General features: G+C 41.5%; 2 protein-coding genes across 12 annotated transcripts in view; one reads left to right on the forward strand and one right to left on the reverse strand.

The window, feature by feature from the left end:
• LOC146984468 (chymotrypsin-C-like) overlaps nt 1–22884 on the forward strand; it is a 246211-nt gene that overhangs the window by 40591 nt on the left and 182736 nt on the right. The window lies entirely within an intron of this gene.
• Nucleotides 1–22884, reverse strand: part of kazna (kazrin, periplakin interacting protein a) — a 181297-nt gene that overhangs the window by 23083 nt on the left and 135330 nt on the right. For 9 of the 11 annotated variants that reach the window (XM_085781577.1, XM_085781574.1, XM_085781578.1 and 6 more), the window contains one exon: nt 1843–2034. In XM_085781577.1, the coding sequence (XP_085637703.1) occupies nt 1843–2034 (192 nt within the window). Of the gene's footprint in view, nt 1–1842; nt 2035–20507; nt 20800–22884 lie in introns of those variants that run through there. The other 2 variants (XM_085781581.1, XM_085781582.1) reach the window with 2 other exon arrangements.

Raw genomic sequence — 22884 nt, forward strand, 5'->3', positions numbered from 1 at the left:
GATGTGTGCTCTGTTCCACTCCGCTCTGGTCTCTTTCGTTTTCCTTCAATTCTTTCAAAAGACACAGGCTGCAAGTGTCAAGTGATATGTCGCAGCAACAGAATCCCCTGACAGCGTGTCATGCGGTTTGTCTGATACCAAAATGGTGGTTTTGTGCTCTGCCTCATTCCATGGGCAATAAGTCTTTGAAAAGAATGATTCACTGCCACGCTGATGACATCTCTGCTTGATGGCCTGCAATCCACTGTGCACTGTCTAGCAGAACTTCTTCATTACTTTACTCTGCGTACAGACTCTGTGAGGGAAATATGTTAGCCTGTTTCTCATTCCTGTGTTTACTCAAATCTGATACAGACACAGGCAACAAAAATACTGTGGTTGTTGCTCTCCACAACTTTACTTTGGTATTTCATCAGCTCTGGAAAGATTATTAAGGCTATTTTGATGTTTAGCTCAGTGCATGGGGCGGCCTTATGAGGTAACCTGTTAATGTATATGGATTATATTTTACCTATTGTTTAACAACAGAATGAAACAATAATTTTAAATAAATATTATAAATAATCAAATATCCATATTTTGTGCTGTATTCTGATCAACACTTTTGGGTGGAAAAGCCTCTTAATAAACTCGGCAGACTGAATGTTTTAAAAAGCAGCCAGCGAGTGACCATGAAAATGACACAGCATTCAGGCTTTTCAATGCGTCGCTCTCACTATTAAACATTCAAGTTGGCCGTGAGAAGCCTCTCGTTGTCTTTATTGTTGTTGTTCAAAACACAAGACATGAATGCTTTTGCTTTTCAAATATGTAAGTTTCTTCACAGCATTAAAGTTCGTGTCAAGCCTTAAAACCTCCAAAGTGAACAGCTGGTGATTTTTTTACAAGAGCTTGCAAGGTGTAAATATTCATGCACACAGAGAGTGTATGAAAATACCGAGATGAAAAGGTTTAGGTTAAACCAACAGAGACATCCAGTTGTTGTTTTTACGTCGCCCCTCACTTTTAAATTGTGAATACAGCTTTGTTGTGATGATCCAGTAGAGCCTCTACAGCCCATTGTGCTGTACGTACATCAGGGTATGTGGGCAGTGCAGCGTGGGAGCGGTGCGGAGTGATTTGCCTGCAGTGTGGAGCGACTTTTTTTTTTTTTTTTTAAGTCATTGCATCAGTGTCCTCTTTATCTCTGGAGCGTAACACATGCTAATGGTCTGTAATGCAGCTAATGGGCAGCATTAACCACGGTGTTACAGCCTCTAATGTTAACAGTATGGTGACATTAAAAAAAAAGCCCTGGTTTCAAGCTCTATGCAGCAGGTTTGTCTCAGTGTGACTGAGGAGTGGTGAACAGAAAAGCCACAGCAGCTGGGAACTCAGTGATTATAGAATCTTGTGAACAGGAAGTGGGAATTTGGTGCCACTTTGCATACTTAACATTTTCACACACCAAATTAGGGATTTCTAAATTAACATATGTTCAAATGTAGGCTAAAGTACAAATGTATAGCATTGTTCTTTCTCATTGTGAATTACAGCAGTGTGATATGTGTTAAACTAATTCCTCATTGCAAACTGTACTTTGCCGTGCATGGTGTTTGTTGATAACTTTTCAAGAATGTGCACCTCAAATATATATAATAAAGCTTCAGTTGTTGCCTCTTTTAATTCTGTTCATAGTTTATGACAAGACTCACTAAAACTTTGAAGAACAATAAAATTAAGGACGGTTTCTTGTCTTTCTCTCTTGTGCAGCATCACTGATCATACAGTAAATTATGATTATGATGATATTAGTGTTTGAAATAATACACAAATCCTTTTGATCCCAGGCGAGGGCCTTACCTTGCAGAGCCTCCTTGGCGCGGTCCAGCTCCTGCTCCTTCTGAGCCAGCTGCACGCGGAGCTCGGTGGCTGAGAGCACGTCGGCCGAGCAGCCTCCCTGGGTCTCCTCCAGGTCCTTACTCAACATATCCTTCATCTGCCGGAGCAGGTGCACCTCCTCCTGGAGCTGGGCCACCTCCTCACGCAGCAGGACTACAAGCAAAGACAGAGAGCAAAGGGTTAACTGGCTGACACCAAATCGTGGCTCCATATATTCTTCGGGGGAAAAAAGTGTGAGGGTTTGATTTGTCAGGCAGCTTCGACAGTAAATCAGATTTTAAACCCAAGTAAAAATATAATTCCAGTTGGTGAGAGAAATCCAATCTTGTACAGGTACATTTGCTTTGAACAGAGACACGACTGCAGAAATGGTTATGTCTGAAATGCAAAATCGATTTAACTTCACCGTAGGAGGTTATGGTTTCATTTGTAATTGAGATAACAGCAGTGCCAAATTATGGTTGGTAATGAGCATCATAGGGGTAGGTGGGGTCCACTAGATGAGTAGAGACAAGGCATTGATATTGTAATGAAATTTGTCTTTGAAGCTTCCTGTTGGACCTGCTCTGTGTTGTTAGGAATTAGGAGCACTGTCCTTTTAATATTCAAAGCTCCTCCCCAGCTTTGCTGCAAAGAAACAAACAATAAAATGAAAACAGCGGCAAAGAGAATTGATTTTTCCTCACAATCACAACCACTGAAAATGTCTCAAAGTGCTTTTAAAGCAGCAGCGCCAGAGACAGAGTTTCAGTCGGATTTTAAAACAAGCCACAACCGATGAATGCCACACTTCCATTTCTCAACCCTCAAATCCACAAAAAAGAAATATTCAATCTAAAAATATATGTCCTTTTTTTGCTTGTCTAGGTGGAGCATATGGAGAGTAATTTATATAAGAATGAGTAGAGTCCTTCTTCTCAATTTCATGCATCCTCGGGGCAGCGGGTGGGGGGCTGAGAGAAACTGCTCAGCCCCATCTCGCATGGCTCCACTATCAAGTGCCTCACATAAATCACTCTTCATACTCTATCCCAGCTTCAATATTACTGTCTGAAAAAATAAAATCAATCAGAGACGAATGAGAGAACTGAGAATAGCAGACAGAATATGTCAAAAACAGACACATTAAAGGCAGATGATTATTAAGTGTGAAAATATATGGTATGAGCCAACATTCAGAGCCAGAAGTGCTCAAACAGTAATGTTTGCCAATTGAGAAAACAACTAATGCTTGCATTAGAATAACAATCCTCTCATACAGTAAGTGCTCATTTGCTCATTTTACACAGTGTTTTTCACTATTACTACACCATGGTGTGATTAAGGAAACTGTAAGAGATGTTGCTGAACAACTTTTCATTTCCACTAAACAATATTAGACCATTATGTTGTCCATTTTAAATTAGCAGTGATTGAGCTCCTTACTGTGACGATCTTTAATGATGTACTTCAATTGGGTTTGAATCTCAAGTCAAATACAGACTATAATTTCATCAAGGTATGTGACTCAACACATTGTCTGACCTGATGAGGAGTTTTATCACATCATCGGCTGTAATTTGATAGATTTGATTTTAAAAAATGAAATAATTGTGACAGAGGAATGTCGCCACTATACTGTATTTGAGGGGCTGTTTATAGAGCACTAACAATCTGTCAATATTTGTTCAACTGGACTTGACATTTAGGATAATTTACCCACCAATAGGGTTGATGACAGAGATTGCTTTTTCTACCACATCATTGAGACAAAACCACCTTGATATAATGACGACAATATTACAACTATGGTCTTAAGTGTTACCTTCTTGTTGAAACCAACAGCTTAAGGACAAAGCGAAACATGATAAACTTCACAAAACCTGACAGATGTTCACGCGTTGTTGTGTGTCACTGACCGACTGAAATCTAAAATGTGAATGATTGTCATGTATTTTTTTTATCCTTTTTATCACCCTCCACGATTACAGGACAAAAATGTACAAACCTAAAAAAAAAAAATGCAAATATTAAATGTATTTGCGATTCACAAACATTCCAGATACAAAACACTGATTTGAGATTCACTTCATTTAAAAATACATTAAAGTAACATTCAAACAGACATTTTCCATTTGTGAATTGAAAAATAATTTGTGTACCTTTGTTCTATGCATGCACATTTAAATACCATTTTTATGCATCTTTGCTTGCTCTCATAACCCTGTAACCATGCAAACCAGTTCACTGCCAGTACTGTGGGTCTATGTACCTACTTCCCAGAGCTCACTCTTTCAGTTAGTGTTCACTGAGTGGATGAGGAAAAGAATTGGACGCTAAATAATGAAAATGAAATGTAAAAGGGGTTATTAGCAGAGGGGTCGAGAGAAAAACGGCAGTGTGTGGAGTGTCATTACACAGAGGTATACTTAATGGACCCGATAATAGAACCACATTTTACGGAGCAACTCAAGCAGCAACAGCCTTATTGGGAAACCAAAGAGGTGACACACTCTGGAAAGACATGACCACAAGTTACAGTTCACTGGTGTTTACAAATTCTATAATAGTTACATACTCGACTTGAATACTTATTCATAAAATGCGCATTGCATTGATTGTGCAAAGGCAGCAAAATAGGGAGTCAGAGATAAGGAGCAGGACATAGAAAATGTGGGTTTTATCTCCAAAAGGCAACATACAGTAAACACTGACTAACAAATACAGCTGATATGACCGTCTCTCCCTCACAGAATAAAGATGCCTCTTGGCCTTCATCAGCAGATTTTCCAGCTGTGAGACTAATCACTGTAGATGTGTAGTAACCATAAATAGTGGGTCACGTTGTGTAGTAAAGTGGTGAGTAGTGGTAAAGTACTGTGTTTACAGTCCCAGAGTTAACAGCATTACTCTTGTTGTTTTGCATTTCTGAGCTGATGTAAGACTCAGCCCAACTCTGACCTTTCAATTCTAATTAAAAACACTCATGTTCTCTAATATCTAACAAGAACTTACATCTTAAACTGAATTAAAGCAACACTATGTAGTTTATCGACCTTAGATAATGTTTCTAATCTCACTGAAGTGGTAGAAAAATGGTTAATAGGAGGAATGGTGCCGCCACTGTAGCCTGAGCAGGGTCACATCGGCTGCACTACTATATGTAACTGTAACTTCCCTGTGCGAGTAGGAACACCGTGGTGAGCTCCAGAGACCGAGCTCAAGCCTGGTCTCCCTGCTCCTCTCACCCACAGACCAGCGCCCTGTGCTGGGCTGCACGGCCGAACACGGCTCTGGACGGGGCTACCGGCAATGACGACGGCTACTGGCAACAGTGCCGGTACCAGCGCCGCCGTCATTACTGGTACCGGTAATGGCGGCGGCGACGGCAACGGCACCGGTAATGACAGCTGCGACACACCAGTGTCTGTACTGGCAATGGCGGTGGCACCGGTACCAGTAATGACAGCTGCAACGGCACCGGCGCCGGTACCAATTCATGTTGTAGACACAGGTAGCAGACAGTTGCTCTTCTCAACCAGAGTACCAGTACCACGAATCCTACATAGTGTTGCTTTAATACTGTTCATGGCTGATTTTATTTTTTCTATTGTTTGAAATTTAAATTTGTTTCTCCTTTAAATTCGTTTTCATTTTATGCTAGTTTTCATATTTAAAACAACAACAACAACAACAACAACAACAACAACAACAACAACAACATAAAGATGAAGCTGAAACCAGTGGTTTTTGGCCTGCTAGTTAATGCTCCCTGTCAACTTTCATACAGCAATATCTCCTAAACCCCCAGATTTATCTTGTGACTCTTTCTAGTGACAGAAAAAGAAAAAAAAAACAAAACAGTCAAATCAGTACTTCCAAGCTGTAGCTGGCATACATACATAGATATGCAGACAAATACCAATTCTCACCCCCCCTCTCAAATATTCATGAGAACAGAGATGCTTCATGATAAAAAAAATAAGCCCATGAAAAAACATGGAGTAGATTTAAGATTTTGCATTCTTTTACTGTTGCTTCCTGATCCAGTGAAACCCTCAGCGAACACAAGCGACTAGTGACTAGCAAACGCTGTGTGGAGGTTGATGGGAAATAAGAAATAAAGACTCCAATATGAACCCTGAATAAAACAACCGGGTGGTCTCTATTCAAATCTGTTTAGCAATGATGATTGGTTAAATTCCTCCACTTTACCAGCAAGAGGACACTCAGCATCTATCATAGAAAAAACACTAGATTAACTGTCTAAATATGGCACAGTGTTATGTGCCATGTAGGTGGTGGGGGTTGCTGTGGAGGTTTGAGGTTGGGGGTGGGTGGTGGGCGAAAGACAGCCACCTATTTTTCAATGTCCGTGTAGCCTCCAGGTCGGCAAGAGGGACGCTCTGTAGCTCTGCAGCACAAATGACAGTCAGAGTGGGAGCTTCCTGATAAGTGCTATCTCTCCAGCTCTCCCCCCCTCAGGACTCTATACAGCTCATTCCCACCGAGGGTCCTCTTTTGCAACGGCTGCCAACTTTCACCACACTGAAAGTGTAAGCTTCATAATGTAGCATTGTCCCGTACATGCAAATGAATGTAATTGTCTTGTTAGCCTGCTTGTTCAGGCAAGGGTTAGGTATTTTTCATGTAGACCAAATCAACAAAATAAAACCACACATATGATACTGGGCTCAAACAGGCACCGAGTTTCCCATATGTTTTCTTTTTTTGATGGAGAGGTTTAGGTGAATGAAGAAGTAAGACTTTGCCTGAGTAGTGCACACCATGATGGATACAAGATAAAGAAGAAAACACGGGTACTTGTTCACAAAGGTTTGTGTCAATTGTAAAAAAATAAAAAATAAAAAGGTAACCCTGAGAGAAAAATATATTTATATAAAAAAGAGTTTTCCAGAGTTTTGTTTGTGAAACCACTCACCACAGCTTCCACAGTCAAACATTACCCATCTCAACCAAGGCTGCTGTTTTTAGCTGCAACTGTCAACAAAACCCTCTGGCCTTAATTACTTCTCAAACATGTATAAATATATATATAAAAAAATGTTTCTGTCAGAGTGTAAGGCCGAGAGCACGCTGAAAGTTTGACAACACAGGGTTGTGTTTTATTCTGCAGGGCTGTACTCTGTTGCCATCACAACCGCAGCAGGAGCAGGAATGAGAGGATGTAACAGGGTTGGGTGTTTGCTACCTCTCCACTGTTAGCTCAGGCTTCTGCACCACCTGTTCGTCACAGGCTGACACAGCCAGCAGAGGTTTTGTTCCACAGTGACAGCTACCACACTCACTATGGCACATACAACTACAGCTGAACTTAAAGGATATATTGACAGTTGCCCATTAAGTTGGAATAATTTTGTTTTCCAAACACATTCCTCTTTTAATTTCTATTATAAAGGTTAATTGTGGTTTAATTCTCCCAGTGATATGTTTGGAAGAGATTGATAAATAGAGTTTTGAGAAGATACACTTTTTCTATCAAGAATAAATCACATTGTCACAATCATTTAATGAAAAGAGGTTAAAAAATAATAATAATTCCAACCTTATGGGCACCCGTGTACAGCATATACAGTTTATTACAGCTTGGAGTTTTTGCAGTATTGGTCATTCATTTATATATAACCAGACAGAGAGACAGTTTCTTTCCCAGAGCCATCGCTGCTCTAAATTCTCACTAATTGCTGCCATCAACTGCATTTTACACACTGCACTTTATGACCACTACTATTTATTATTCATGAGTCACTTTGGTGAATGTGTGTATGATTGTAAGTAGGTGTATGTAATATACATTGTCATGTTTTTTAACATGTTTTTTTAAGCACCAAGGGAGTTGCACCCTTAATTTCATTGTATGTCCATAAAATGAAATGTTAAGGATTTCTGATTCAGATTCTGATATCATATAACACAGTTCTCACCTGCCCAGGTCCTTGATAGTACAGTATAGAATAGTGTTGAAACAGTATTTGCAGAAGCAAAAAAAAAAGAAGCTGGATGGTAACAAGCAAACAGTTGGAATAGTAAAAATAGGCCTACTAGAAATACTAGAACACACTAGGCTACTACAGCACTGAAAGTCTAACCAAGTCAATCTATCAATCTATAACCTGTAATGTAGCTCTAAACCTGTCCACTTGGGGTAGCAGAAACAAGTTGCCAATGTTATTATCACCATCTTTTTTTTAGTTGATACGGTCCACTTGTTAGCGAGCAGCTGCTTATTTACACGTCCACCAGTTATGGAGCAACATTTTGTTTCCGTGCTGCAAGTTTCAGTGTCGCTGTTAGCTCTGTTTTCAATCTCCACCACCTCCTGGAGGCAATATCTGACTTTATAGCTGCTAAATGTTCACCAGCTAGACACTGACTGTGTCTTGCCTGTTGGTTGGTGGTCAGCAGCAGGCAGGGTCCAGTAGGTTTATTAGAGCTTTTCAATGAAAACCGCAGCCTGTTGTGGCTGAAGAAGACGCCTTGGGAACAGCAAGAGCTTATGAACCACGGCAGTAAACTGCGAGCGAGACAGCCAAACAATGAGCCGAAAAGCTGAGGGAGCTGCAGTTCTCTGGAGGTTCATCATTCTGAGTGACCTCTTTAACACTGCCATATTCTTCTCATACAGTCATTTGTTATGATAAAAAATATTGGTTATAGTCACTTTCAGGTCCATTCTCACATTCAGGGGCTATTTACTGGGCTGGGCTGGTGAATTCATTTGCTATAGCTGGTGTGCTAACAGCTAACAGGCTAGATCCATGGGAACATGCTGGCACAAGAGAGTAATGAAAGCTCTCCTGCTTTCTTTCTATTTGCTCTATACTGTGCCTTTACTCCCACAAGAATTTTTTTTCAGCTCGACACAGCATTTCACTCACTTACTGAAGGAACAAAAAAAAGGGCTATTAAATTGAGCTAGCTTGTTTGGTCTCAAACAAGACAATAATTTCACACAGTTGTCTTGGTGCCATCAACTCCTGTCTTATAACTATCAACAAACCCTTCCAATTTAAATGGATGAATCAAAAAAGCTACGTTAGCTTCCTCCATTTCGCTCTCTGGTCCAATTGTTTGTTAATGATTAACAGCGCAAAGCTATTCCTTTAGTTTTACATGTTGTTCTTAAATGTGGTGCCCATAAAATGACCAGTTGAACATTATTTTTCTCTCTCTTCACTTATAAATTGGCCAGACTGCATGTTTGCAACTAATCTGGTTGTCTGGCTGCTTGCTGTTGTAAAGCTGCACTACAAAGACAACAATACGATAAAATGAAAATGGAACTATTGTTATCAAAATGAAGCAAATACATTATGAGAAAATAAATAAAGAATTAATGCAGATAGCATATACAATGAATGTACGATACACCAATAAAGGTCTTGTATTGCAGCATTCACAAAAAACATAATAAATAAATTACAGAAAACAAATGTGGGTTTTTGCCAGTCTTCATTCCTTAAAACATCACCATGATGTTTGTGTATTCTGTTACTGATGCACACAATTACTCTTACTTTAAACAGCACCAGGTTAATATATTTCTCTGGCTACACTGTTACGCACAGGTGAAATGCCACAGGGATTAAACTGAGGCTAATGACAACTGATCTTTGTCTCTGACCCTATCTGCGAGGAATTATGTGCATTTATTGACCCTCCTCTCGTCCACTTGGTCTCTGCCTCCATTCTGTTCCAATTCCCTAAACGTGCTCGCCTCAAGTTATTATGATTCAACAAAGCAGTAAATAAAATCTCCATGCTCGTCCACTGATGTAAATGACTGCTTGAATGTGTACATTTGCATAACGGCGTCCATGCATCAGCTGACGTGCAGTTGGTGCCAGTGAATTATGAATCTGATCAGTGTCATTTCTTATTTGTGTGATTTAAGCAAAATGGCTGAGACTGTCTTTCTAAATAATCCCGCAGCCTCTCTATGACAGCTTTGGTATGGAGGAAAAGAGTCATAAAATTGTTCCAAAATATCAGCTCCTCTCTGGGGAGACAAATTCCTCATGAAGTGGACTTAATGGCGCAAAAAAAGAAATTAAAGATCCGAGGAGAAAATAGACCTCAAAATCACAAAGGCATCTTCCTACTGTGTGAGGACACTTTTTTAAGAGCTAAGATTTTACTATTTGTTTTTCTCTGGGTCGACAAAGACATACAGTTGTTATAATCCGTGTATATGTCTCCGGAACAACGTTATGTTTATCTGGGAGCGTGAGTCTGTCTGTCTCTGTCTCTCACTCACACAAAAACTCTCATCCTGTTATGTTCTTCCCTCCTCCAGTTTCTCCCACGCCAATTCTGCAAAACCAGCAGGATTCAGGGACCAAAGTTGCGAAAGGTCCAGCAATCTGTCAGAGCGTCCAGTGGCCACAAGGCAGCTGAAATTGGACTTGGCTGGAACAGGATTGGAGGTCGAAAATTGATAGGGAATGACACGAGTATCTAGAGGGAGGAAATTTTTAGATTGGTTCTCCCTCTTCAGAGTGAGTAGGAGGGAAAGATGGGGTGGGGTTCAACTTTTGCCTGTTACTGGAGACAAAATCAATTAACAGACCTATTGTTCCCACCGAATTCTCATTCAGCCAGCTGGCAGAGCTAGGACACAAGAGCCACAGTATGGAGCAGATGATGGCAAAATAGATGATTCTGCTGTGACAGGCAGCGCTGCTCCATCACACATACTATATAATGGAGATATTATGCACATGCAGTATGCAGACCTCTAAATAATGTATAAATAATGGAGCGGGCACACCATCTTCTTTAAGGTCCTGATAGGATATTACTCTGATATAATAAGTGTAGATACATTGTATGCATGGCCTCAGTTACTACAAATATCCCATCAGCTGAGAAAATCAACACATCATTAGACAGCAGACTGAGACCATAATCGATTCTCTTCCAAAAAATAAAAAATAAAAATAATAATAATAATCATCCTCCCGAAGAATGTCATATTTAATCACAGACATACTGTGTAGAGGCAAAACACTAGTCAGACCCCATCCTCATTTCTCCTCCAAACACAAACAAGTCCACATACAGTAACACTGAGTAAGTTTGAACACAAGCGTATCCTACCACCGCTGTGCAGGACAAAGGAACAACCCAAATCAGGAATGTGTTAAATAAGAAAAGGGAATGAAAGAGCAGTCAGGGTCAAGAATGTGAGCAAGTGCTTTCATGAAGGGAGGCGAACAGCCCACATCCTCTTATTTGTTTTGGACTTGGCAACTCAGCTGCGGCCCCGTGAGAATAATGACGCTCAAACAGAATCTCTGTAAAGCCAATTCAGACATGCCACACAGCTTAACCCTTCACATCACTCCTTTGAATCGATCTGAAATAAATAAATTATTCATCTAAGAGCACTTGTGCTGATGTGATTAGGATTTTTCTGCAATTTTTTGTTATCAAATTCACATAAAAAGCAAAACACAGAAACGTCCTTGTAGTGACACAGTGATGAGTCGAAGAATGGATGTTCACAGCGCAGTGCACCTAAATCTATCTGTCTATCTAAATCCATCAGACTCACACGACGCTGTTATTTGAAGCATTTACATGTGGGAGTACCTTGAGGCTAATGCACGTCCTTTGACATGGTTTCATTTCCCTGTAACAATTATATCCCAGGGAGCATGTGGATTTTATGGATTTGTTTGCGATCTACAGAGGTAGAAAATTGACAAATGCACAAACACTGGATTTTCACATTCTCCTACACACACAAACTCAGATATTTGCACAGAACCACACAGTACTGAGTGCATGTTGGGACCTTGATTAATGTTTGCCCTTTGCAGGCACATAGACAAACAGTGAGCAGCCATTATCTGACCATTTGGTCCTGAAGGCATCTGCATGTGTCCTATAGGGAAAAAAAACATCACTGTACAAACTGAATTGCAAATGATTTGACTCTCTGACTTTGGTTGTTACTTAACCACAGTGTGTGTGTGGAGATATGTCTTCTTTTTAATATACACTACAGAGGATATCCACTTTTCATCATAACATTTTGTGAACCATGCTGCTGTATTTTAGAAATTTGACATTTCATTGATTTCCACTCATCTTCCTCCTGTACAGTATGAAACTCTAGTCATGGTTGAGTCAACTTGTTTGGGTTGTGTAATTCATGACACTGAACATCAAGTCTGCTTTAATCTTTGTCAAAGTTACTTGTGGTAACGTGGTGTGTGGACTTCTAAAAATCAATTTGCATTTGAACTACATTACATAACACTGACAAAATCAATGCACCCTTGATGCTCATTGTGAATTATACACGTTTTAGCACATCTTGGATTTCATGTACTGTGGAGTTGATACAAAAACCAATAGATATCTCAACAAAGTCAGCATAAATGATAGATACTGTACATTAACTGAAGGAGAGGAATGAGATACTGGAAAGTTTCAGTTGGTTGCAACTGGTTTCCTGTGATTTTAGTGATTTGATATTATTCTCAAAACGAGAAGTGATCGTCAGACATACAGTACAAATGAAGTGATAAAAATCTGCCAGAAGTAGTGCAAAGGCTAAATGTGTCACTTTCGCATGCAGGTCCTCATGCAAGAAAAAGCAGACAGGCACTACGTCTGTTACTGCACACGTCATTTAAGGCACGTTGCCAAATTCTATTTTATAAAGCCTTTCATCTTGAATGAGATGCTGGAGTCATTAATAAACGTCAAAGTGTGTGTCTTGTCTTGCACAGACAGACAGACTCAGACAGACAGACAGACACACACACACACACACACATCTTCATGAACCATTGTTAGCAAATTCATCAGGCGCTCATGACGGTAGCAAAGCCTCAGCTCTGACTGATGGAGGCTGCCTGCAGTGTCTCCTCTGGCTGGGAGTGCTTTGCTCTGGATTAGCTAGTCGATTCTCATGAGCAGAACAATCTCCCTGTGTCGCCCCAGGAGAACACAGGGCTGAACAACCAAGTATAGTATAGTATTGTATAGTATACAGTAGTAGAAGGCTGGGATATGGGGAAAAAAATCTTCATAATAATTTTTTTCATATTAGACAATGAGGATATATATCATGATCATCAAATCTATTTTCAAGCTTAAAGAGGAACTAAGCAGGATTTTTCCTGTGGCTATGCTACATTTTTATCTTAATTAAAAGAGAGTAAGGAGTAATTGTGACAGTTGTGACTTTTTACGAGTGAGAATGGAGGCTCTCTGCCTTCCACCTGGCCTCTCATGGCTGTAAACCAACCTTGCAACATCAGTGATGAAAAGGAGTAACCCGGGGGTCATTTTAGGGTTTTTAAAAACCGAAATATGAGCATATATTCCGGTTTTTCAAAAGGGTTATTGGTGTTTACATGGCCGTGCGCAACCGGGTTATTGCTAATATTCCGGTTATGAAAGGGTTACTGACTGTATGTTAACAGGTCTCATTCATGAAACGTGAGTAAATCTGTGTGTAGATTTGCACATAAAAGCTCACTCTAATAAAACTCTACTCCGGATTCATGAACGGTGCGGGAAACTCAGATTTGATCGTAAACACGTGTGTAAAGCCAGAGACACACCGCCCCGACCGTCGGGCGTCGGGCCTCGTCGGACGGCGTCGGGAGCTCGTCTGTTTGGTGTGTTCCTCTCCGTCGGGGAGCCTCGGGTCTTGTCGGATCTCGTCGGGGCCGATTGAACATGCTCAGTCGGGACTCGTCGGCCGTCGGGAGAGTAGACTCGTCGGGTACTCTGATTGGCTGTGTGCTAGCTATGGCGATTCTGATTGGCGGTGCCCTAAGCGAATCAGCGCGGTGTGTGGGAGGGACGGAAGTGACCACAGTAAACAAACGGTGTCATAGCCTGTCCTACAGTAAAAATGGTATACACAATAAAAAGAGGAGTAAAGCAATATATATATATATATATTTAAACATCAAAGATGTTCAATCAAACCCACATAGTTTGAAACAACGTTCAAAACACACACAGCTCACAACTAAGCATATAAAGCCCGCTAGCTTAATGCTAACGTGTAATGTAAAACACCATAGACGGGCTAACAGAAATTAGCATCGGCTATCGCCAATTCGCGGCAACCAAGCCACAGCAGTAAGCTGCTATAAACTGTTTTAATTTCGGCTTAGCGCTGTTAACACGTGGCTGGTTAAATTGTTTTGGGGAGATTAATGTTGGTCTCATTGATGAAATTAACTGTGGCAGTGGCATTAGTTTGTTTGAATGAAAAGTGAGCAGAGCTGCCCCTGGTCTGTATGGGTCTGTATTTCTATGGGGGAGTCCTCGCCACTCAGTCGCTCTGGTCGGCAGTCGGGGCAATGTGTTTCACTTTTTCCTTTCTCCCGACGAGAGGCGACAGACTCGTCGGCCAAAGCCGTCGGCGTCGGGACGCGTCGGGAAACGTTGTGGCGGTGTGTTCCTGGCTTAAGATGATGAATGCCAACCCATCGTAAACTAACAACACGCCCCCGGTGATCAGCAATTAGCATAGATCTCCATACATGAATAGCCATATAAGGAGATCCTGATCACCATATTAGGAGGTAGGTGCATCCTGTTCACCTGCAGCCATGACGCAAACAAGGAAAGAGGGAGAGAGAGAAAAAGAGAGATCGCGGATCAAAGTCATTTTGGGTGAAGTGGAGTCCAGAAAAAATATGTAATTCTCTTCTGTTAGTAGTGGTGTGACTGGGACAGGTCAAAGGCGTGGAGGGAAGTAACAGATTTAGTGAATTAAGTATCATTGGTTTATTAAAGAACCGTTTGAGAAGTAAAGCCAGAATAGTTCGATATGAAACATGAAAAATAAAAAATACACACAACTACAGAGCTACAGCAGCGACGGGGGGAGGAGGCTCTTCACAGCCTCAGCTGTAGAGGAGCATGGTTATATCAACACATAAAGTTATATAGGCAGGTTATATTGTTACAGAAGCACCAGCCGTCTCTCACAGCTCCATCCAAACCGGTGCCGACTGCGCTGCTGCGCAGGGTGAAGTGTGCGCCCACCGAGCGTGTAGCAACACAAAAAAGTTTTTCCGGTTTTATATCAGATTATTATCATCATAAGATGGAGCCTTGACGTGTGTGTGCGTGTCCGATCCCTAAAACGTCTCTCTCTCCTGTTTGTTACTGTTTTTCATGTTTAAATTACGTGTTTCAAAGGCGTCGGCGTATTTTGAACATGAGAGAGAATAATACGGACTAAAATTGTAATTTTAAACAGTGACAAGCAGTATTTATTTGCATTCCTACATTTACACAAGCGCTACACACAGTCCGGACGAGGTGTAGATTTTGTGAGTAACTACGAAAAAATCAGCACTACTAAAAGATTGATGAATGCGGAAATCCACGTAAATTTGCGCTGCACAGGGTTTACACACAAATCCGTGCTGCTCACGTTTCATGAATGAGACCCAGTGAGTGTAGTACTTGGCTGCCGCTCCGGTGTCCCAGCTCTCGTCTGTGACACTGTGACACAAACGTGCGTTACGTTTGTTTATGACAGTTAAGACTACACAAATATACATGTCGTAACATCGTATACTGTATGTTATAGAACGTTATCCACCGCTCCATTTATTGATTTTTCGCTGGCTTCATTGTGCACATGGCCAGGCGGAGGGTTAGCAAAAAACAGGAAAAGCGACCAGACTTACGTAGTTCCTCTTTAAATGTTTCTTGTTACTCATAAGTGAGATTTGAAGATATCTGAAGGTTATTTTTGATTTATTTTCTTTCAAAAGTTGAAGATGATGGATGTACTAAAGAACATTATACTGTAAAACAGTTACACATAAATAAAACAGGTGCGCTATTAAAAATAACAATATAATATAAAATAAATAAAATAGGTAATATAAAATCAGTTCTCAAAATCTCTCCTTTGTATCAATGAAAACAGTTTCTTTTTTAAAGAATAAACAATAATACAAACCATAATTTTCTATATCCTCAGTGCAAATTCAAGCTTTCAAAGACAACATTAACACAATAGACATTGACCCAACTGTTACCAGTTATGCTCTCAGGTAAAAAAACAAAAAACAAGTTAGTGCAGTACTGTCTCTTGGAGCTGTCAGTGTTTTGGGTCAGACATCCTGTAAGCCTGTTTGTTTTCAGGGGGACATTAGCACTGGCTTTGGTCTGGGCAGTGTTTAGGTGGTAAACTTTGGGTGGTGTGTTTGGGTCAGTCGCACTCGGGTAGGCAGCAAAGCAGCCGCACTGAGTGGCTACAGTTAAACTCTGGTGTGACATATTGCCCACCCCTAGTATAGTATAGTGTAGCACAGTAGTCTATAATTTCCAGAGCCATAAGCTTTTGTGTCCAAACTGTGATTTTTTTTCTCCAAAAAATGGTCAAAACTCCAAAATATCCAATTAATAGTATAAAACAGAGATAAGTAGCAGCACATTGGAGAAGCTGGAGCCAGCAGGAAAGAGGATTGCTTGATAAATGAGTATCAATTTATCATCTAATTATCACCTTCAGTCCTGATGACGTGTCTCCTAGCATTTACCCTGAACACAGTACAATCTGAATTCTTACTGAATGCCAGGCAGTCGCCATTAATTCACATCAAAGGTATTTAAATGACGATGTCACTCATGGCACGACTCCCTCCCTTCTAGTCAGCCAGTGTCGATCAAGCGGTCTCTGCTTTAACATCACAGAATCTGACATCCACATGCTGGCAAGCCTATTTCATGCTTCAGGTCCTTGGAGTAATGGGGGCTGAACTGTGCAAGAGTGGGGTTACAACCGAGCTCCACAGCGAGCAAAAAACTGATCAGAGAGAAAGATAGGCAGTAATCTCAGCCGCATTCCACCATGATCTGCGTCTGCTGGTTTAAACCCTCTTGCTTGTCTGAGGATAGCATCAGCTGCACTGGCCAGAACTTGCATGATTGTTTTCCGAGAGACACAAAGATGCAAACAGAGCTCAAAGTCACTTACCGAGTTACTGAAACTACGAAATCTGCACAGATTTGCATTTTTTTCCATCCTCACGTAGTTTTTCTTTGGTGGACTGAGCACGAAAGATTTACAACCATCTACATTTTTGATGCTGGGTTAGAGAGCTGCATGAGGAGCCCTCCCTCTCATTTTCACAGCCTCCGCTGGTGCCGAATTGACAGTAATCTGTCAAAACAATGTGTTTGTTTTTAAGTCAGTCTTCCATCCATGATGTAAAAAAAACCACAAACAGTGAGATTAGCTTCCCTCTGAGGCTGCAGATGGACAGATACACTGAACAGCTTTTCCAATTTCTTCGTCATGGAGATTAGCAGCGGGCGTCTCCATGAAACTGGAGGAGGTGGCGCTCGGGTCATGAGGGATGAATGGTTGGATGGAAGATGAGATAGCTGGTAGATATGAAGATGGGTGGATGGATGGATGGATGGATGGATGGATGGATGGATGGATGGCACTATTAAAATACAACTGGAGGAGTCAGATGCTGCCGAGGAGCCAAAATGCGGCCGTTTTACAGAGGTGATAATGAAGGTGCAGACTGGCAACCCTCCTCCTCCATGATCTCCTTATTAGCTCCACACTATTTTTCATCCTCCAGTGTTGTGCATTAGTATGCACTCAGCTGACAAATAAACGCTGCTAGAAAACACAATGAGACCACTCCAGGATGTTGTAATTGCAGAAATGTGGACTATTTGCTTATTTGTGGGATAACTTATTATGTGTGTACATTGCTGTCCGAGTTGGTACGTTAATGAATTGGTTTACTAAAAGGTGGTTCGTCCAGATAGAAGGTGCTGGTGGAGGTTTTTATTCTGGACAGCTTATACCAGACATGATGAGAATGTTAATTGCTTGCATCAGTCCAGACACTGCTGCCATGGTTATGCTTGATGAGCTGTGCTGGTTATTTTCAGAGAATAGTCTTTTTGTGCATTAGAGAGTCAAATGGATCACAAAGCAGTGATTCATGGGAGTGTGACTGGGGTTCTTCTGCCAGTCTCTCCACACAGACGCCATATTCAAATTTAACTTGTAGATGGATGGACAGATGACAGAGACATGAATAAAAGAGGTGTTCTGAGTGTGTACATGCATGAGAAGCAGAGCAGGTTCAGTGTGTCTGTGTGTGTTCCTGTGCATATAGTTGAGGAGTGACCTTTGATGCCGAAGGCTAACGATGCTGTTATTTATAGTCTGAGCCAAATGGGAGGGCAGTCACTGTGTCACCATGGATATTTCATCAGTGTGTGTTGTGCGTGTGTGTGGAGTCACCTACACACACACACAGATGTGCACCTACACAAAGTAGCTTCTACAGCTGTGATGAAGCTTTGCACAATATCGAATCAAATCAACCAAACACACACATCGACAAACACAACTGCCAAAAATAACTCCTGTCACCTAGAAAAGTAAAGCAAAAATGACAACGGTGATTTGGGGCTGATGAATTAAGAGTACGGAGGTACCAAAACAGTCCTGGTCACCGCTTGAGATGCTCACTAAGAGTCTGGGACTAAAATTTGTAGCTAATGGTTGTAGAGTTACATTTGTTCGCAGTTTTCAATGCGAGCAAGGCCTCTGCTGACAGCTTCGGTAAATAAAGCTGGAAGACTGAAAAGTCTGTCACTGCAAATGTGAGTTAGCTTTTCAATGACTTGCAGCGAGCGAGTTCTGTCATCCATCCATGTATATTTGATGAGCTGAGGAGGGATGGACAGGGCCTGAAAACGGCAGCCAGCGGTGGGATGAATTTGGTGGGTGACAGTGACAAAGTAAGGAGCCAAATCCGAGAGTTCTTGCTGTCGAAATTACGCGATTAGGCACCGAGGTGTTCAAACAGAGAGCTAGATGGGACATAATAAAGGCTCCCATCAGTCCGGCCCCACTGAGATACTAAATTACTGCGCGCTCTTAGAAAGCAGTCGCAAAACTGACTTTGCATGTCGCATGATTATTATAGCTGCTCTACCATTAACTCTGACTTGTTTCTGACAGGCAGCTGATTATCTTTAACTCCTTCCAAATTGTCTTCTGTGTTTGCCACAATGGGGAAGAAACCAGCTAGCACCCGTGGGAGCTGCTTGCTGCATTCACTTGCAGCATGGTCTGAGGAAGAAGGCAATTATACAGCTATAGGACCAAACTCAGCTGCTCTCTCTCACAATTATGCTGTCAAACTGAGCCGTAGCACACGTTGGTGCAACCACATGCTGACTGACATTTGTGCATATGTGGATATAATGTATGTACTCGGATGCAATATAAATGATGATATGATCCTCAGGTCGGTCAGGCATCAACAGGCCGTCCTGAGGAATCCAACAACACCGCCTGGTTCACAGAAGGTGTTAATGCACCGGGTGAAGCCCACTCTGACATCATGTCACTCATCTGAAAACACTGCTTTCTTTCTGAGTGACAACCACAAGGCGTGACGGACCAACGTAATCTGAAATGATTTTGGGGGAGTTGATTTGTGACTGGCAGGCCTGACTGAGCTGAGAGAGCTGAAGCTTAATGTGAGTTTAACACAGGGATGATCAACTCCTGAACATTTGTCCATTATTCAGCTTTGGAATTAACTACAGTAGCCATGATTATGCATAATCTGCTATAGTTACAAGGGATAGTGATTGCATGACTAATATTGATCAATTCCAGTATGTAAAAGCAAGCTGGCATAGAAATGTGAGACAGTAAGCTAAGTGACTGAGTACAACTGCAAACACGTAACCACACAGGCAAACATGCCCCCCCTTCCCCCCACCCAACAGCCTCCAGGTGTTTGTTTTGCTTTAAAAGCACTAACTGTGTCACCACCACACCTCCAGGTTCAGCTTGAAACATTAAACAACAACAAAAAAACCTCAAAAAAACACACAACACAGTTTGACCACTTTTACAACACATTTCTGTGTTGCTAGAACAAAATGAACTGTCCTGTACTCTGAACTTTTACCTCCGTGTCCAGGCTATATTTAGTTCAAGGTTGAAGAGCAGGTGAAGTACCGGTATACAGATAAAAATGCAGGTATTTGCAGGCAAAACAGTAGAGGGGGAAAAAAACTGCAGTTGCTCTCACTATTGCAATATTTGTCAGCTGTTGTAATCTAATGCTTTTCAGCTAAAGTTGTCTGAAACCAGTCCAGCTGATATGGCAAAAAAGGCTGTGTAAATGTAAAATGTGACAACCTCTGACCACAGTATTTACAAAAGAAACAGATTACAAAACCTTCTTTTCATAAAAACACTACTGCCTGGACTGCACTGAATAAATCCCGGAGTCTGTGGCATCTGCTCACTGATAAGTAAAAGCGAGAATCATGGTCACATCTTTTGACTTTGTCAGTCCAAAACTGACATTTAGCAGAAGTGACTGCAGAATAATCAATTAATGGCGCAGCGTCTGCCCTCGTGTTCACACAGCAACAACTACCCTGAGGTCAGCGTGGGTTAAAGTCTCCCAACGGCTCAGCACCAAAACAGGTGACTGAGTGACTCACTATCAGACATGACACCTGCCAACACGTTGCCGTTGAGGACGGACAGATCCTCCCTCGTGGAGTCTGAGCTCCAGAAAGACGCTGAATGAGCCACCTTCAGCTTTTCACCGTTCACTCACCAGACTTTCCCTGCTCCCCCCCGTCCGACTTCATCCCCTCCTCTGAGGGGACTTTTCCAGAGGATTCCAGGATCTGTCAGGTGTGTGCTGGAGATTCTCAGAGCAGACACGAGGACAAAGTGGGGGGAAAAAAATCCAATGTTTCTCCAGCGGCACTCACTCAAATCGTGACCATTTCTGCTATTATCCCACTAAAATTAGATACAGTTGACACCAGGAAATACATCCAGGAGCTGCTGCTGCTGTGGCTTTGCCTCTCTGAGCGTACCTGTTCAAGGCAACTCCCATGTGTTCAGTAATACAGTACAGCCCCTCCCCCTCAACTCAAATGGTTTCCTAGGTACGGAGGGGAGGGGGGAGGAGCTGTCACTATGATTTTCCCACATTACTCAAACACTCAAACACACAAACACACACACACACTGAGGGGAGGAGCTAAGACAAGGTGTGGGTTTACAGGCAGGTGGGTGTCGATGTGTGTGTAGCCTAACACCAGCAGGTTATACAGCAACAGGTCTGCCAGCTGTTGACTTGCCTGAGGGTCTCAGTAACCTAATAGCTTTAAAAAACACTTACGCTGTCATGAAAACCTCGAGCCTTACTAAATTGACCATTGCAGTGGGAAACACTTGCATGTGCTTTTACCTGCGTTCATTCTTTTTCTGCCAGATTGGAGCTATTTTTCTTTTAAAGGCTGTCAGGCCACATTTTTGAGTAACAAACTAAAGGCGTAGTAAAGAGTAAAGTAAGAGCCTTATGGATTTGGAGCTACAACTATGGAATAGACACAGGATATTGCAGTCATTTGATGGATTAAAATACATCTCCCTTTTAAATTGTAATAAACTGGATGTGTTTACCTTTCATTGTGACAGCTATCTTTTAAAGCCTTGTAGATTTTAGTTTAATTACATTGTTATAAACCCTCTGGATGGCCTGGTAGGAAAGCAAACAGAGCCCTCTGTACACAGTTTTAGTGCATATGCAGGTGTAGCGATTTGTTCACACAACCTCTGTCTCCTTGCAGTGACATGTTGTCTGAGGCAGGCAGGTGAGAGAGGGATTGATGACGTCCGTGTGGACAGACAGAAGAAGGCCTGAGTTTAAAGAAAAGTGATAAGCCTGTGTATTCATTAAGAATTATTCATCTGCCTGCAAGGACAAAGATAAAACCTCTTAAAAACAGCATGATGATGAGTCAGCTTATAAATGTAATCCCTACAATTTAAGTGCACATGCAGACACGGTTATAAAGAAGGTAAAACAGCAGAATAAAAGGCTGATCAAAGACTGCTTGAATTGTATCTTGAAGTCATTTTACTTTCATGGTACAATACAATAATTAAGAGTGAAACCAATTTCTCTGCGGAGCCTTTTGTATGACAACCTAAATATTATCAGTGTCTATTGTCATAAATGAATAGCATTTTATCATGTGATTAATCCACATTCCACTGGACCACTTCATTATAAAAAATTCCCCACCTCCCAATTCCAAATTACTCTGTATTTACATTCAGTATGTGGGCCACAGAGCTGGTGCACTGCTGTAAAAATAAAATGAGTCCACCCACACTATACTGCAGTAGCAGGAGCCCTCACTGGCCTCCTGGTGGCCTGTGCTGAGTCCAGATTCTCTCAAGCTCCATTAATCAACCAGGCCGCTTTGAAACCAACCTAAGAGGAGTATTCTGTCTAAACCTGCCTCCAGAACAGTGTGGAAAAACAATGCACAGATTTAATTAAACTCTAAAATTTGTTTTTGAACGTATCTATTAATTAATCAGGAATAATTACCTACTGACCCACGCTTAATTACATGGCTCGTTGGAGCCTCCATAACTCCCTACAGACCGGAAAATCCTCGAATCGCAAAAGTGTGGACATAGAGTTTGACTTTTCTTATCTAATGGACGCTGGTGTCAAAAGGCCATGTGCACACACAAGCGTCTTCAAACTCTATTACTGTCAATCAAATTTGTTTGGCCTCTCTGCAGAGAATCATTGTGAATAAAAGCACCTAAAGGAAATAATCTCTTGTTGTCCATTGTGTACTTTTGATGACAACATGTGGAAACTGTGAGTCACAAAGGGGTATTTGCCTTTTGAAAGTATCAGCACAAGACACTTCAGTCCACATTTTTGTGAGGCCAGAGGAGACCGGGAGCACAGTTGCACAATCACTGCACAGTCATTGATTTTTGTGGGACCTTATTTTACTCTAACAGTCAGAAGGTCGTTTCATGAAATGGTAACAAATGCCTTTTAATGGCAGTGAAGAGGAGGGCTGCAGTTGTTATAGTGACGATAAAGGACATCATGTGCCTGTGCCTAGCACCCAGTGGCTGAAGATTACATATCCTAGGATGAGTGATGA

This window comes from Trachurus japonicus, chromosome 7 (assembly GCF_045865225.1).
Source record: "Trachurus japonicus isolate A0001 chromosome 7, Traja_1.0".
In the NCBI taxonomy this organism is placed as follows: Eukaryota; Metazoa; Chordata; class Actinopteri; order Carangiformes; family Carangidae; genus Trachurus; species Trachurus japonicus.